Here is a 16,212-nt window from a genome sequence, read left to right on the forward strand (position 1 = left end):
TGTAATCTTTTACAAAAATCTTCTCCTCTGAAACTACTAGGGCAAATTTAACCAAACTTGTCCACAATCATCATTAGGGTATGGTCAGTTGACCCCTTCAGGAGTCATTGACCTTTATAGTCAATTTTACCAATTTTTCTTAAATTTTTGTTATCTTTTACAAAAATCTTCTCTAAACAACTAAGACAAAATGTAACCAACTTATATTTTGTCCCATTTTGATCATTTGGTCAGAAGAACAGAAAAAAAACCCAAAGAGGATCGATCTATTACACAAAAACAGCTCCATCTCATTGACAAATCTTTTCATGAATAAAACTGCAACTGATATTTTTCTATCCAATTCACATTTTAATTAACGGTTAAAAAACTTTAATATACTTTCAAATGATTTACAAGTTCCATTAACTAAATGTCATTTGCACATTTTAACGTGCTATGCTAAATAATTATACTACAGAAAATTTAATCCGGGTATAATTTTCAGTCTTATTTTTCCCCCGTCATTCAACCCAAACTCTAATGGAAAAACCCTTTGTTCTTGATTACCTTTGATCTCATCTATCCAACTTTTTATTTTACCTGTACTACCTATAATTTTAAAAAGTTGGATAAATGAGAATAAACCAATTTTACTATTTTACCTATAAAATTCAAAATGTAGAAATAGCCAGAATGAACCTATGGTCAATATGTTAATTTTCTCCTTGTCAATATCTAATAGTATGTACATCGAGTTTATCGAAAGATTGTAGGTTTTCCTTTAGTTCCCTGACTCTGGAACGACAAACCTGGAAAGTAAGACAAAAGACACAAGGGAGCTTCCTTCAACAATCCCAGAAATAGTGTAAAGTTTATAGGAAATGAATTCATCAATACTTGAGTAAGTGCACGTTTTTCCGAAAACTGCCTTAAATCTAAGGATCAAAGTTTCATAATTCTGGAATTACAAATCCAAACGTAAAAAACCGCAATGAAGCTTTCTATCGTAAAATATAATGTTGTGTTAAAATTACACGAGAATTGTTAAAATCGATTTCAGTTATCTATGAAGTGTTTATACGGACGGATGGTCGGACATTGGTATACCAAAAACGTCCTGTGTTTGACGAACGAATAAAAAACGTTATTCAGAAAGGAGGAGACCAAATATCATACCAAGAAAAAAGTTAACAAATACATAAGATTACAGATACATTACATTTTGTATGTATATGAATCCCTTAAGACACAACAGTGTGAAACCCGTCAAGTTTATCTTTGTGAGATTACTGTTTTATTTATCAAAAACAATTATATTTTCACATGTTTTTTTATTATATGCCCACCAACTGTGTTCTTTAAAGATTTTCCAAACTTCTTACATCGATCATAGGTGATTCGCTTCAATTAACATTACTAAGTTAATTTTCATACAGAAATGTAGGATCGTTTCAGTTACTTTTTGTCCATAACTTTTTGTTTTAAACAAGTAAAATGTCACTAACTAGTGTAAACCATCTGTTACTACAAAATTTTCTTTTTTTTTCTGTATGGATATAAAAAATGTTCACGAAAACAAAAACAAAATTATTGGGAATTCATTTTATTTTCCTTTTTAAGGATGTTTGCTATTGTTGTATACTCTTTGTCTGTCTTTTCATTTTCGAATATGATTTATTGTGTGCTGTTTTGTTTAGTTGCCGTTTTTTTTGTTTTGGTCTTGCGTCGTGTAATGGGTACTGGATCTTTTTTTATATATATATTCCTACACACTATCATTGTAACTATGCTTTGTTATCGTTTTATTTTCAAATAAAGAAGTTTTAGAATAAAGTTTCAATTTCTTTCGTTAGTTTTGATACATTCTTGAAGCTTCATTGCTATAATCTTCAGCCCTAACAGATTTTCATGCATAACGTATCATACTGTGATTTATTATATAATAGAAATAAATATCTAAATGATACAAGTTAATTTGGAAACTTGAAATATCTAAATTTTATCCTTATTCATATATTTTTTTAATAATAAATCTATTTTTGAAATGTTTTACAAAAACTATAAAATCTATAGTTTTAGGAATACATATATACGTATATTCCGTACAGAAGAACTTATTTGTTATCCATATGCGCTTTTTGAGAATTTTATTCGTAATTATGTCTTTACAAATATGTAAACTCTGTCCATTTAATCAAGTGAAACTTTTAAATCCATTTAAGGTTTTCTAAATATTTTGTTTATTATTCCGTTTTTATGAATTAATAAAAAATATTAAATGAGTAGCAAATCAAATATTTTTCAAAATCTTTTCAACACAAAAACAATTCCGACACGCATACTGTTTTTCTTTTAATTCGAATAAAAATCAAACTTCGAATTTTCACAGATATAGACTGTTACAAATTATTTATTTCGTATAATTTCGAATAAGTTGACTGAGTTTTTGTTTGTTTGTTTTTTTTTTCGTATATGTGTATATAATAATCAAATATTGTTTGCTGCACATTTAGATACAAGAAAATAAAATACGTCAGGCAGCTATATCGTGGTTATTTTACTTTGTACAAGGCACTTGTTTTAACACATTTTATCATAATCTGATCAACACAAAATTATACGACCAAATAAGGTTAACGACAATTTTATCGTTAAAATTTTATTTGTATTTGTTTTTAACTCTACCTGATAAATACTTTTAATCGTTTCACATTTTCTGCAGGCACTTGTACTGATCAAAGGTGACCACCTTTTGGTTGCTCAATTTCAGTATTCATTATTAATCTTGTCTCATAAAATAGTTTTCTATGGAAAGTTGTTCAAGCCATCATTTATCTTAATTACCTTCACTTGATTTCATCGGAGGACCAACTATAATTCTGAATATAAAAAGTGAACCAATGAAAACATTTTATTGACCCATACAAATAGCCAAAGAGGAGGGATTTAACAATGAGCGTGTTTGGGACCAATGGGATTACAGGATATAATTAAAATTCTGTCACGGATTCAATCGTTTCCTAATTTGAGGAATAATACACAAAGTAATTTAAGAATGATATATACGTTATTCACCCCACTCCTTTCAATTTAATATACCTTGGAAGATCAAAACATATTCCTATTGACATTGGACATTTTCATATACACCTAGCGATACATACACATTATAGTTGAGTGTTTACTCTTGGGACTAAGCAGTAGAAACTTTAAAGATCGGACTGAGGCATAATTCCGCCATGTCGATGCAACGCCCAGGCATTGGGTCGTTTTCAATTGATTCTCTAATGGCACCAACTGCAGTGGCATCCCGGTATGGACCTTTGTTTTGCAATTCTGGATATTTTTTCATGCCCCCTACAACAGGAATAACAGGATTTCCACCTTCTAGTCAGGCTTCAGATTCTACATTTAATTATCAAAACTTTACAACAGAACAACTTCTTGCAGCCAGAGCACAACAATTCACCTTAGGACATTTTCCTAATCCGTATGGTCTTCCAAACGTAAACCCTATGGCTCCATTTGCAGGATTAAATTTTAAATCAAAACTTTCTCCAGGAGCACACGAGAAGCAATCATCACCATCATTGAAATCGTCTGCTGATGAGCACGCGGAGCTTAGAACAGACTCACGAGATGCATTTGACAGGTGTTCGCCGTTAAGCACAGGTATTGTTTTCATTGTCATAAAACATAAAAAAAATTAAAAAAACAAAAATTATTGTATCAATGATGCTAATATAAGGATAACAAATGATATCATTTTATAGCTTTACTATTAAAAAAGATTAGATCCATTCATTTTTTTTTATCATTTAACCTTTTTTTATGGTCTAAATGGTTTAATATTTAATTGACAAATATTGCAAAATATTGTCACCTCTTTTGTTTTGGTTAAAATCAAAAATGGATTCAATCGCTGTATATTTGAAAAAGTTACTATTCTATTAATAATATATTATGTTAATATATGTTTCCTGTTCTTCTTTAAATACTGTAGCTATTCAAATACGGTAACGAAAAAAAAAGAAAATAATTTCAACTAACAGATCCCAAAACCATCTAATTTTATCTACTGTTCATGTGTTACGTAGGTCTGGCAATCAAAACTTTTAAATGTTTATATATTTAATACCATTTAAAAGATTAATTCAAATATTTAAGAACTTATAAGATTTTATTAGGAAGAAATACAAGAACTATCAGTATAGGTGTACTTGTGTGGTCAATAATAAGGGTAACCACAGAAACCGTTTTATGAATGGCTGGATTGCAACTCACGAAAAGTCAGCATATATAGGGATAAAATAGACAAAATGACGGGGCGTTCGGTACAACATTGATCTGACAACTGTTTCTTACAAACTTCTGAATATTGTTTACTCAGAAACAGCACGTTGGCGTCTTATAAATTCAAATTTGATGAATTCCAACCGGGGTATGTGGATTAAATAAAAATCTCTAATTTCACACTTTTGCATTTTGCTTGACCCGATAACGGCTAAGGTCATATGATTTTACTTTTTTATAGAAATGTTACTTTTCACTTTTTTGTACTAAAGTAATATTTAACAAGGAATAATCCTAGCTTCAATTTTCTGTTATAACTGTCACATCTTCTAATTTTCTACTCTGCTTTTTATATAGCACTCATTTTACTTTTTGAAATGATTTTTTTAAACAAATACGATAAAATAATGATTTTAAGCTCTTCAAAAACTACTGTGGTTTCATTTTTATTATTTATTCATTTCATTCTGTACTGTTAACTGGTTTTACCTGCAAAACAAAGTATATATGTCGTCTGAAAAATATACCTTTTATACATATCATGGAAATATTTGAACAGTTTTCCCAAACGTTATCAAAAATGTCAAGCATCTGTCTATTCAAAACCATTGCTTCAATATACTAAAAGATATATAATTTTCAAAAACATCCTTGATCTTAGAAGATGTTTCAGGCAAATTAAATTTTCGGTACTTAATATTTTCCCCGCAAAAATTTATTTTAAAGATAAAGATATTGATAAATTAAACTATGCCATCGCCCCCCTCAGATAAAATGCCAAAATGTATTAAATTTTCCTGCAAATAATTGTAAAAATACAAACGCTAAATATAGTTTGGTCATTCGCTCCATCTGAAATAGATTATAAATAATAAAACAACAGAATTTCACCATTTTCATTTCTTTTGTCACGGCTCCATATAAAGGAACTTTATTTAGAATTGGTTTAGACATAGAATTATCTTTACGTTTATCAAAAGAATACGTCGATGAATATATGCAACATACAAATTTTGTTTTATTGGAAGAGGAAGCTATGTTTTACATTGATATACAGTTAAACTTTTTTTGTGATGTTTTTGAGACAGTCGAAACAAAATAAATTTAATTACTGTTGTGTAATTTTTTTTATACATTAACCATAGCAATCCAGAAATTAAACAAACTTATAGATATTAATATAGAAACACAACAACAATACATATTTAACAACAAATAATTTGTTAGAATCTCACCTCTTTAAAACATTTGATATATCACACAAAATAATATTAACAGATCAATTCATAAAAGAGCCACTCTAAACATGTCGACTTTTGAACCTTGCAAAACGAATGTTCCAAGCAAGGCCAGGGATTCTTATTTATTATAATTAACTCTTTGACATTAAAAAAAAAATATGTATATATTCTGCTTCACTTTTAAAAAAATACTCTTTCCTGTAAAATACTTTTATTTCGAATTTTGTTTTTACCATTATATTTATGTTTTAATAACAGACATAGTGATTTTTATATATTTAGTACTAATTTGATAGGCATAATTATACATATTTGTATTTTGTAAAACTGAATCTGTGTTTTTGATATGTCTTAAATTATATTCAATCACAACACAGTTATGTTATTATATACATGTATATCTGCATATATTCTAATGTTATTTTTTTCAAAAACCAACACGAACGAAATCATTTACAGCCTTATAACCACAATAGAAAGTTTGGAATTATACAAATTGCTACATAACTTTTAATGAAAAACAAAATAAAACTGCATTTAAACTGGCAAATAGCACTTCAATTCAGGTATATTGTGCAATGTGCCGCTTTTCGTAGAACATTTACAACTAATAAAAAATATTTCTATTTGGTGATTTGAAAGAGGTGGTATGCAGTTGTTGTGAACCGGGGTTAAAATGTAACAATTAAGTATGACTAAAACGATGAAATAATCAAAATATTATTTTACAATTTGACTGTCGATCAAAGAAACTGATTTGTCATACGGTGACTTTTCATGTTGAAAGACTTCAAAATTAAGTCCCTAACCACTGTTCCATCAAATAATACTCCATTTCGTTTTTTCAAAAACTTGTAACATTTTCGCATGAGAGATTCTTATAAATAAATCCGCAACACATGTTTAAATCTATTTTAATATTTAGCCATAGTACAAAACAGCCTTTTTAAATAATCGTTTAAACTAAATTTAACAAAATTTGCTTTAAAAGTAATGAGAATGATTTACACTTTGATATGTTAGTTCGGCTTTCAAAGCGACATCTCTCGGGGATGGATTAACGATTAAGATTATAAATGTCTTCTGGAGATCATACGTTGTAGCTTAGTCATAAGTCCTTCAGAGAAAATACACAAACATATTGAATCAAAATAAATTCATTATTGAAATTACTGTCTACATTTCCATTTTTCTTGTACGCAATTTCTTACAAATGTTCAGATAAGACTCCAGGATTGTTCAATTTGTAAAAAAAAAAGGATTTTCCAAATTAAAAAAAAAATCTCAAAATAATAAGACTCGGATGTCTTAAGGATAGTTATTGTGAATTTTCCCAATTTTTTTCAAATTATTTCTTTTGATAATTGTCCCTGAAAAATAAAGTAAACTACTTCTTTAATATAGAACTATTTCTTTATTTAACTCATTGACTTTTAGTGTACATCCTCAAATTGATTTCTTCCCTAATAGTTCAGTATGTTATATATAAAATATTGTGTTTTGAATATCTATATTATGATGCGGTTTCTCAGGTCGAAATTTTAACGAGTTCTAAACCGTTGAGTTTGGGTACCGACATAAAAAGTGTTAAATTTAACGACAGATAAAATAAAATTCATATGTATTTGTAACAATTTTATATTTAATAGGCGTTCTCTACCTAATATATAAGTATTTCAAACTTCTAATGACTGTCCTTAATTGATGCAAGTTCAAGAAGCTGTCCTTAAATCTACTTTCAACCGACATAGATCGTCTTTTTTATGAGTAACAAGCTGGGATTGTAATGACTAAGTTTGAATTTCGACATTAAATATACATCTAATATTTCTTAATATTCTGAACTATTTTCTAAATATAAAATCAATTTTCACACAAAATAAGCAAGGTGTTATTACATGTATTCAATTGAAGATTAAAGGATATTTTATTCGAAACAACAATTACGTATGCCTTTGATTTTTACGGTCGCAAATTGGTCAATCTATTTTGCCAATCAAACCCACCCTACCATACGAATCAAATGCTTCCAGGCGGATAATTCTACTGGAAACATTTCCAGGTTACGAGCTATCAAAAAGCATATGTTCAGCATGGAGCACAAGGAATGTATCAAAGTGTAGTTCAGATTTATTTTAAATTCGTTTTTACTGTCAATGAACGGTACAAATTAGGCGTAATTTTTCAAAATCAATCAGGTTATATTGTCGTAAGGGCAACATCAGTTCCATTAAAAATTCCATTTTATGATATAATTACTCTTAAATGAGCCTCGTTTTGGACAATTAAGAAAATTCGTACATACTAAACAGCTGTGATATTCAACATTTAGTATGAATTTCAATCAGTTTACCATATTTTAATTCTGACTCTTATGTTCCACATCTGACGTACAAACAACCTTTTTAATGGTGTATTGAAAGTTAGGCCCTAGAGGTTCAAAGACCCAACTACATGAAATTATTTTAACTGGGAAACAATAGACTACATATGGTAACGATGGAAAAGAATAGCAAAATGCAGACTGTTGGGAATAATACGGATCATCCATTTGAAAAAAGTAAAAAGGAAAAAAACGAGACATCATATTGGGATCAATCTTTTAGTTGGTAGCATTGAATTCTAAATTATAAATCATATATATATATATATGTGTGCAGAATTTGACTTTCAAACTGGTCTAAATTACTTTTAATTTTCGACTTACTTTGCGACTTCCATATCCCATCAATATATTGCCTTGAGCTATGAATAGCACCAAAACAGATGTGGGTGGCTTTTAATCACTGGGGTGGACTAGTTTGTAAATGGTTAATTTGCTGCTATTCAATACATTAAAATGTCTAATAAAATGCACTTAAATGGTCAACAAAATATGGGAACCATATCATTTTCACGCCATTTCGATACACAGTCTCACCAAAAAGTTCAAATCGTAGTTTAGTGTTTTGCAACCATTATGCACCATTATTTTATTGCTAAATCTTTGATAAAAAAAAACCTAAGACTTCACAGCCCATCTGGAACTTATAATTATTGGATACCATAATTAAATGAAATGAATACCATTAGAAAATTAATGGGCGGAGCAGTTCACTGTCGGTCCCTGTCAAGAATTGTATGACACTGGCAATCCTTTGCTTCATATAACAGACAGATATGTTTACTTAAAGGCAATAGTAAATTCAATGAAAACAAAATTAAGATCCATTTACAAGAATGGTCTGTGACAACAGATTTTTATGTTGGACTTTTTCATTTAAGAAAGACATTTGTTGTGTAACATGGCTTTGTCCAAAACAGTAAGAAATGTCGAAAAGACGGAAAGCAATGTAAAACGAATTAATGTCATTTTCTCCTACGATAGCTTCAGAAAATACAAGACACGTCTAATGTAAATACACAGGAAGTTAACAACACTTTTGTGAAACGTTTTATAATTGGACATTTACATCTGGACAGCCTTACGGGTAGACATCTAATCGATTTCATTATTCATTTATTACATATGGTTAAATAACCAACACCTTTATTTTATAAATAATAATTTATATGTTTAACCCTTTAAACAAAAACAAAAAATCATACAATAAAAGTGACATATGTAAATATGTATTAGATGACTATAAAATGTTGATATTTTATTTCAAGATAATCATAAGCTGTAAAATTGAAATAGGAACTTTTAATATGTGGTGGATTAAAAAAATGCGTGCGGAAGAATATTCGAATTTTAGACTTTGCAAATTTTTGTTTACTCTTAAATTCTTTTACAGTACACAGTTGACAGATTTGCTAAGATTGGAAATTAAATTAAATGGGGAGTAAAATGTCTAAATAGAATTCACCATTCAATCACTAATTAAAAAGTATGCGAGAAAAAAATATAATTTTGAAATATTGTTTAACGATTGGTTTTATTTTTAGCCTGGAAAGTGTAAAATAATTTTTCGATCCATTTGAACAAAGAAATGTATTAGCAAACTTTTATCGTTATTTTTTTTACAGACAGTTGCAGTAATAACAGATCGTTGAAACCAAGAGACTCTGATTGTGAAATCAACGAAGATTCTTGCGAAGAGAAAGATATCGATATAGACTGTGATGATCTCAACGATTCTTCTTCTGACCTCAAATCTTTTAAAAACTCTTCAACCGGAAACGATGCCGGTAGTGTAAAATCAAGACGAAGACGAACGGCTTTTACGAGTGAACAATTGCTAGAGCTAGAAAAGGAGTTTCACAGTAAAAAGTACCTATCGCTTACCGAAAGATCACATATAGCACATAATCTTAAACTTAGTGAGGTTCAAGTGAAAATATGGTTTCAAAATAGACGCGCCAAATGGAAGAGAGTAAAAGCTGGAATGGTTCATGGTAGAACAGGAAGTGACATGTCTAATAAACCGAAAATTGTTGTCCCAATTCCCGTGCATGTTAACAGACTAGCTATTCGAAGTCAACATCAGCAGTTTGAAAAGACATTGAAACAAACATCACCCAGTTAAATGGCTTTTTTTAAGTCGGTGAAATAAGATCAGTTTGTTATTTTGTGTTGGCATGTCTGTTTAAATAATGGTTGCCGTACGGCAAATTTACATTTTACACAGAACTTTAGGAGACATATTTGATCTTCACAACCCGGTTAGTTAAAAAAAACAGAGCATGTTTAACTAGAAGACATCATAAACTTTCAGTGCGAGCTTTTTGAATGAAAAGATTTTATCCCGCATTTGTGTACATATTAAATAACCCGTTACTTTCCAAATGATGATGTTGTTTAATGTATTTCACACTTATGGAATGATTATTAAAATGTATGTGTAAGGTTTTCATTTGATTTTTAGTGAGAGAGATTTCAATTTTTTAACCTAGTCGGTTTGGTAACTTCTACTTGTTATTTATTACTAAACACTGTAAATGTATGGAACTTTCAGACTGTTAGAAGACCGTGATAAACATACATCGACATGATGTCAAAGTTATATAATATAATTTGATGACGATGAGTCTATCAGCTCTCAGCATTAATCTCGTCTGGTAAGCTCGAAAACTGAATCTATAACTACCAATGCACAAGGAACATAACTAAACTATAACTATAATGTAACAAAAATATGACTTTCTATATCCTAAAGAATGAAATGTATATATAAATTAATGTTGATTATTATAATAGGTTACCAAACGCCCATTTGAAAACAAAGCTGAGATCTTAATATTTAACTTAAGATTTTTTTTTTAATTAAACATATATATTACATCACCAACACATTGATATGTGCCATTTGCATACTCTTTTCTGAGACAACCGTAACCCGTCAATCATTGATTGCTATCGTTACCATATATAATTGTTTAAAGGGTGCCATAAAAAAAAATGTCGATTCTGCAGTCACAGATAAGCGAAGGTAAATTTAGCGGATTGCTCGAGATTGTTCTACTAAATTTTGCTATTGTCAAGTTTAAAATTTGATCAATTTTGGCCACTGAACAATTTAAACAATATGTGCTTATGCTTAACTTCAGTCGCATGAGTACATCTTGCTAACTTTTGGGGGTTGTAACAAACAAAGCTTTAAACTTTTCAATTCTCAATATACAATAAGAGACAGTTACTTAACAAAAATTGGAATAAAAAGACAATGGACGTCTCCAGGTATTCTTCTTTGCATTACCGTTTATGTGTCTCGTGCATATACTTTGGTCTTCTGTTTCTAAAAAGTTTTGTTTTCGATCTAAGGAAATCTAGATAATATTCAATACTGACAAAGAAACAGTTCTAGGTAAACAAATCTAAACATCTTATTGAAATTAAATAATAGACAAGACAAGTTATGGTTCCAATAGCAAATATTGATTCTAGACGATTAGTGACTGATTGACTGACCACTTATATATGAACCCTGTATGTTTATAGTGACAAAATCCTATAGACGACGAGTTTAACAAAAAAGTGATCTCAATATATTGATAAACTGTATTATATACACGAACCCTAAGTTTTCTGTATTTTCATATTTTTGTCAATAAAGTGTATTTATTTTTTTAATTGCATTTACAACCAAAGGGCAATGTTTCTATCAAAAATATTGAAGTTATGACAATGTTTATCAGATTCTGAGCATGTTTTAATTGGCGTTAAGTTGTTTTTGAACGGCTGAACTATTTAATAAAGGCCGTATGGTGAACTTTGAGACTTTAATCAGTATATTTTTGTTACTTGTGGTATCTTGGACATCGACTCCATGACTTACAGTTACAAAACTGCTCCATGACTTGCAGTTACAAAACTGTCGAAGACGAATATCGCACTCATACATAGAAATCAGCCAACTATATACTGGATTTGATGTTTCGTGCAACAAATTTAGTACTACGATAACTGCAACATGTTATGACTGAACGGCCTGATCTTTTTAAAATGTATGTCAAGATTTTGTTGAACCATATTCTTGAATTTCGAATTTCTAGGTCACAAGTACACTCCCTCAAACAGAATTGGACGTAAAAGGCTGTGGTTGTCATGCTTAGGTTCATTTAGTTTGCATGTTCACTTTGTTTTATACCTTTTGCTTTCCAACTTTTGTGTTCCCACCATATGATTGTTTTCCTAAAATTCGTGTCGCGCGCATGGAAATCAGATGAAGTGTTCGTGGCTGAAAACCCTGAAATACATTCTCTAAAGTAAAAAATGGTTATAATGCTGGGAAAGCGTATACATGGAAACAGCTAAATTTAATATATCATGCTTATATTGAAAGTACTTTTTATGGTACTTAACCTCATAATAGATTTATAACAAGTTGAAGACTAAAAAATAAAACTGACACCTTGAAAATGAAGATTAAAATTGATTTCGTTCCTTTTGCTTTATATTATTTTCAACCAAACAGCTGAGAAACAGAAATTAACAATTCTATATCTCTTGGATTTTTTTTTTTTTTATAATTATGTAATTAAAATGATTATGTAACGAATAACATCTTATCAACAAGTGTTCCACTAGATCTTACGCGTTCTTAATATTCGTTGATACAGTCTGTTCATTCTCTTAAGGTGAATCTGGAGTTCGTTTAAAACTCGTTGATCAATAACGACATGTGGTAATTTCATTTTTTATTTTATAATATAATGTACTGCATACCCTAGGATTTTTTTAGAAACAAAACATATTTTCAGTTTTTCTGTTTATGAAAATCACTTGTGTATAACGTAACATTTTGAACATTACAGTAAATACTTTCCTTTTGAAACTTGCTTAGATCATGTAAAAGTATCATCGGTTTTTGTTGGTTTTAATATAAACTTTAATCACCAGCAAATATAGTTTCAAGAAAGTATAAATCAAATTTTCTCAATTTGTTTATTTTTGTTGCTGTATTTTTCTTTAAAATTCCACCAAGTTCATAGTGAAATCTGTACTACGTTCGTCTAGAAATTTATGCTATAGTGATATGACCCCTGACAAAAGTGTCTTCTTTAACGCGTGGGGGCATTATTCAAATTCTGAAAAATCATTCACCTGGAATCTAATAGACTTAAACATCATAAAAGTAATAAATATTTCAAAAGAAATATGTTATCCTCTTTCTTCCGATATTAAATATATTTCATGACAAATAAGTGATGGTTAATTTCAACAAGAAAGGGAGTTAACTGTGTTTTCCGTATCAGTTGATAGTAATAAAACCATGGCGTCAAGTAGCCAACTAACTTCGTCCGGCGTTTGTGTTGTTTTCATTACTGATGCATTTCTCTGAGTGCGGTTAAGGTTAAAAACGCATAGCTCATAAAGGAGTTAAATAACCGTGCAAGATGGAAAAACTAATTTAAAAGGCGGGCTGAAATATTTTAAGTATATATAGTGTCTTCAAACCGCATATCATTTCAAACTCTTTTAAGTGACTAATAATTTTTAATGTTAAAAGTACCCAACAGCAGATACCAACAGCAGTCAAATATTTTACCAAAAAAGTTTTAGTGAAAACTGTTCAAATCACATGAATCGTCCGAACGGATCTGTTAAGATTTGTATTTGGTTTGATATTTAAATAAGAAAGAACTGTACATCATTAAACGTTCGCCATTTCGTGACATCTACACGCCCCGTTTTATATTATTATTTTGTACACATTTTTGTCAGTAGTATTTCTGGATTTACATTACTTATATAAACATATGATACATTTATTTTATCGTGCGTATTTGTAAAAGAAATAGTAGTTTAATATCATGGAAATATATCAGTTACTGCTTAATCAAGTAAAAGTAACAATCTAAATTGATACAATACATTTACTACCCAGGCTTTATAAGGAAGATATGTAGATCTGTTCGCACAAGAAAAAGGTCGAGAGCAAATGACCTTTCTGCAGAGACCAATAAGAATAGTAAAATGAATGATTTATTCCACTAACTTCTTTGTCGTCAAGAAAAGGAATATTCAAGGACATGCAATTTCTCGATCTCTTTGAATGTACAATAACATGGAAAAACTGGTATATACCAACGTGATTTTTGTAACAGGATATGTATCTTCGACGAGATTTGGGCTAAAAAAGAGGGACGAAAGATACCAAAGGGGCAGTCAAACTCATAAATCTAAAACAAACTGACAACGCCATGGCTAAAAATGAAAAAGACAAACAAACAACAGCACACATGACACAACATAGAAAACCAAAGAATAAACAACACGAACCCCACCAAAAAACTAGGGGTGATCTCAGATTTAATTCCTGTGAAATGATATTCTTTCTGGTATTAGTTAGTTGTTTCTGTTAACCTTCACCAGTAGCGTTCAAATACAAACTTAAGGTTTGGAAGCCAAGCATTTATATCTAGAACTGCATGAACCAAAGGGATCTAAATACCATCCACCTAGTAGTCAATGCACTAATTAGGATTTTCAAAGATACAGCAGTTTTGAAGCCTTTTAGGGGCAACCGATTTACATCTTTATATGCATATATATTTTGATGTTCGATAGTAGCGTTTTTCTAGAGGAACCTTCACCTGGAACTCTTATAGTCAGAAGTTTGTTTCAGACAAACAACTAACTAATACCAGAAAGAATATCATTGATGTTTAATATGATAATTCTTTGCCATCAACATGTGCGAGTGTCGCAAATTAAGGTTAAAATGTCCAGAAGTAAACGATATACACCTTGGTTCGCGGTGGCATCTTGTTTGTATCACTTCCTCTAAACATAATAGTCGCATAGTCTTGTATGATTTTTTATTTTAGTTTCTTGTGTATAATTTGGAGTCTAGTATGAAGTCCATTATCTCTGAACTAGTAACATATTTGTTAAGGGGCAAGCTAAAGGCCTCCTCCGAGTGCGGGAGTTTCTCGCTGCATTGAAGACCCATTGGTGGCCTTCGACTGTTCCCTGCTCTATGGTCGGGTTGTTGTCTCTTTGACATATTCCCCATTTCCATTCACAATTTTATATCTATTTTTAAGGAAGCATAGATAAACATCAGTGGTTTTCATCTTTAAAAAAGTTAATCTGTTACATACGCATAACAATACGTAAAGCTATTCAACAATAATTTATCAATGATACTATCTTTAATTTGATCGTTTCTCCTAATCGTCTGCTGTTGCTGCTGCACTTCAGTTAACAAAGACTGCACTATACGAAGCTGGTGTCTCGATTTCAGATCTCTCCAGAAATATAGCCGATAATTCTCCCTTTTTAATTAGATATCGCTGTCGTCAGATTAAATTTAAACTACAAATCGATATAAGAGAAGACTTTTCATATTAGTTTTAACAGTGCTTTGTCTGTAGTATGTCTCTATGCTTTCATCTTTTGATCAATGTAATTGACATGGTTCTAAAAGCTTCTTGCTGATTGGCTAATCAAAGAAAGAGCGAAATCAACAAAAGAATTAATTTCACTTCGCTTTGCTTGTTATCCGGTTGCATGCGTCTTTCCTCGTATGGAATCAGTATTGACAACAATTACATAAATGAAGGTATTGGTTGCGCTTTTATCGGAATTAGCTAATTTCAAATCATTAAAACTGAATAAAGCTTTAATTACATGGGTAAATTTGTAAAAATAAAGGTTAAGGTGCGTCTGACTGCAATTACTAATGTACATATGAAATCTATAAACGTATTCAGTTTCTTTTTGTAAGAAATATATGGAAATTCCAGCAAATATTTGCACGCTTCATTGGCTTTTAAATTATTTATGACCACCAACTTCTTATTTGCTTTGATTCTAATCATGTGATTATTTACATTTCTTAGTGTGTCTTGTTTAAACATAATTATTTGCAAGATTCAACGCCTTAAATTTCGGTTTTGGTGATATGGGAGTTTTCGAATCCCAATAAATGGACTTTTCCGTACCTATTTTTGGTATCCGTAAGTCAGGACAACCAAAATGATTGGTTCAATGAAAGTTGAAGGAATTTTTCTTACATTATGCTATTGTGCATGATGATGATGCTAGCTTATATTCAACTTCAAAGTTAATGTTTTGTTGTTTCACATTAAAACGTGCATATCTGTTCAACACAAATAAGGGTGAGCTGCATAGTTCTTGTGTAGTATGGTTTGTTTTCATTTGGACAGAACGTTTGAATTGTTTTACATTTGTCATTTAGGGGCCTTTTATAGCTGACTATGCAATATGGGCTTTGCTATTGTTGAAGGCCGTACGGTGACCTATATT

General features: G+C 30.3%; 1 protein-coding gene across 1 annotated transcript; it reads left to right on the forward strand.

Annotated features, from left to right (window-relative positions):
* The first annotated feature begins 2,847 nt into the window (after positions 1-2,847).
* LOC139512592 (homeobox protein unplugged-like) lies at positions 2,848-11,565 on the forward strand. The gene is made up of 2 exons (XM_071300316.1): positions 2,848-3,654; positions 9,525-11,565. Exons 1-2 carry the CDS (start codon positions 3,222-3,224, stop codon positions 10,022-10,024), a joined length of 933 nt encoding a protein of 310 aa, XP_071156417.1. The 5' UTR covers positions 2,848-3,221; the 3' UTR covers positions 10,025-11,565.
* Positions 11,566-16,212: the final 4,647 nt, after the last annotated feature.

The sequence above is a fragment of the Mytilus edulis genome, chromosome 2 (genome assembly GCF_963676685.1).
Source record: "Mytilus edulis chromosome 2, xbMytEdul2.2, whole genome shotgun sequence".
In the NCBI taxonomy this organism is placed as follows: domain Eukaryota; kingdom Metazoa; phylum Mollusca; class Bivalvia; order Mytilida; family Mytilidae; genus Mytilus; species Mytilus edulis.

Bases quoted from the DNA above. Each gene is read 5' to 3' on its own strand.
- LOC139512592 (XM_071300316.1), top strand. From the start codon at position 3,222: ATGTCGATGCAACGCCCAGGCATTGGGTCGTTTTCAATTGATTCTCTA. The intron at 3,655-9,524 runs GTATTGTTTTCA...TTTTTTTTACAG, and splicing joins GTGTTCGCCGTTAAGCACAG to ACAGTTGCAGTAATAACAGA.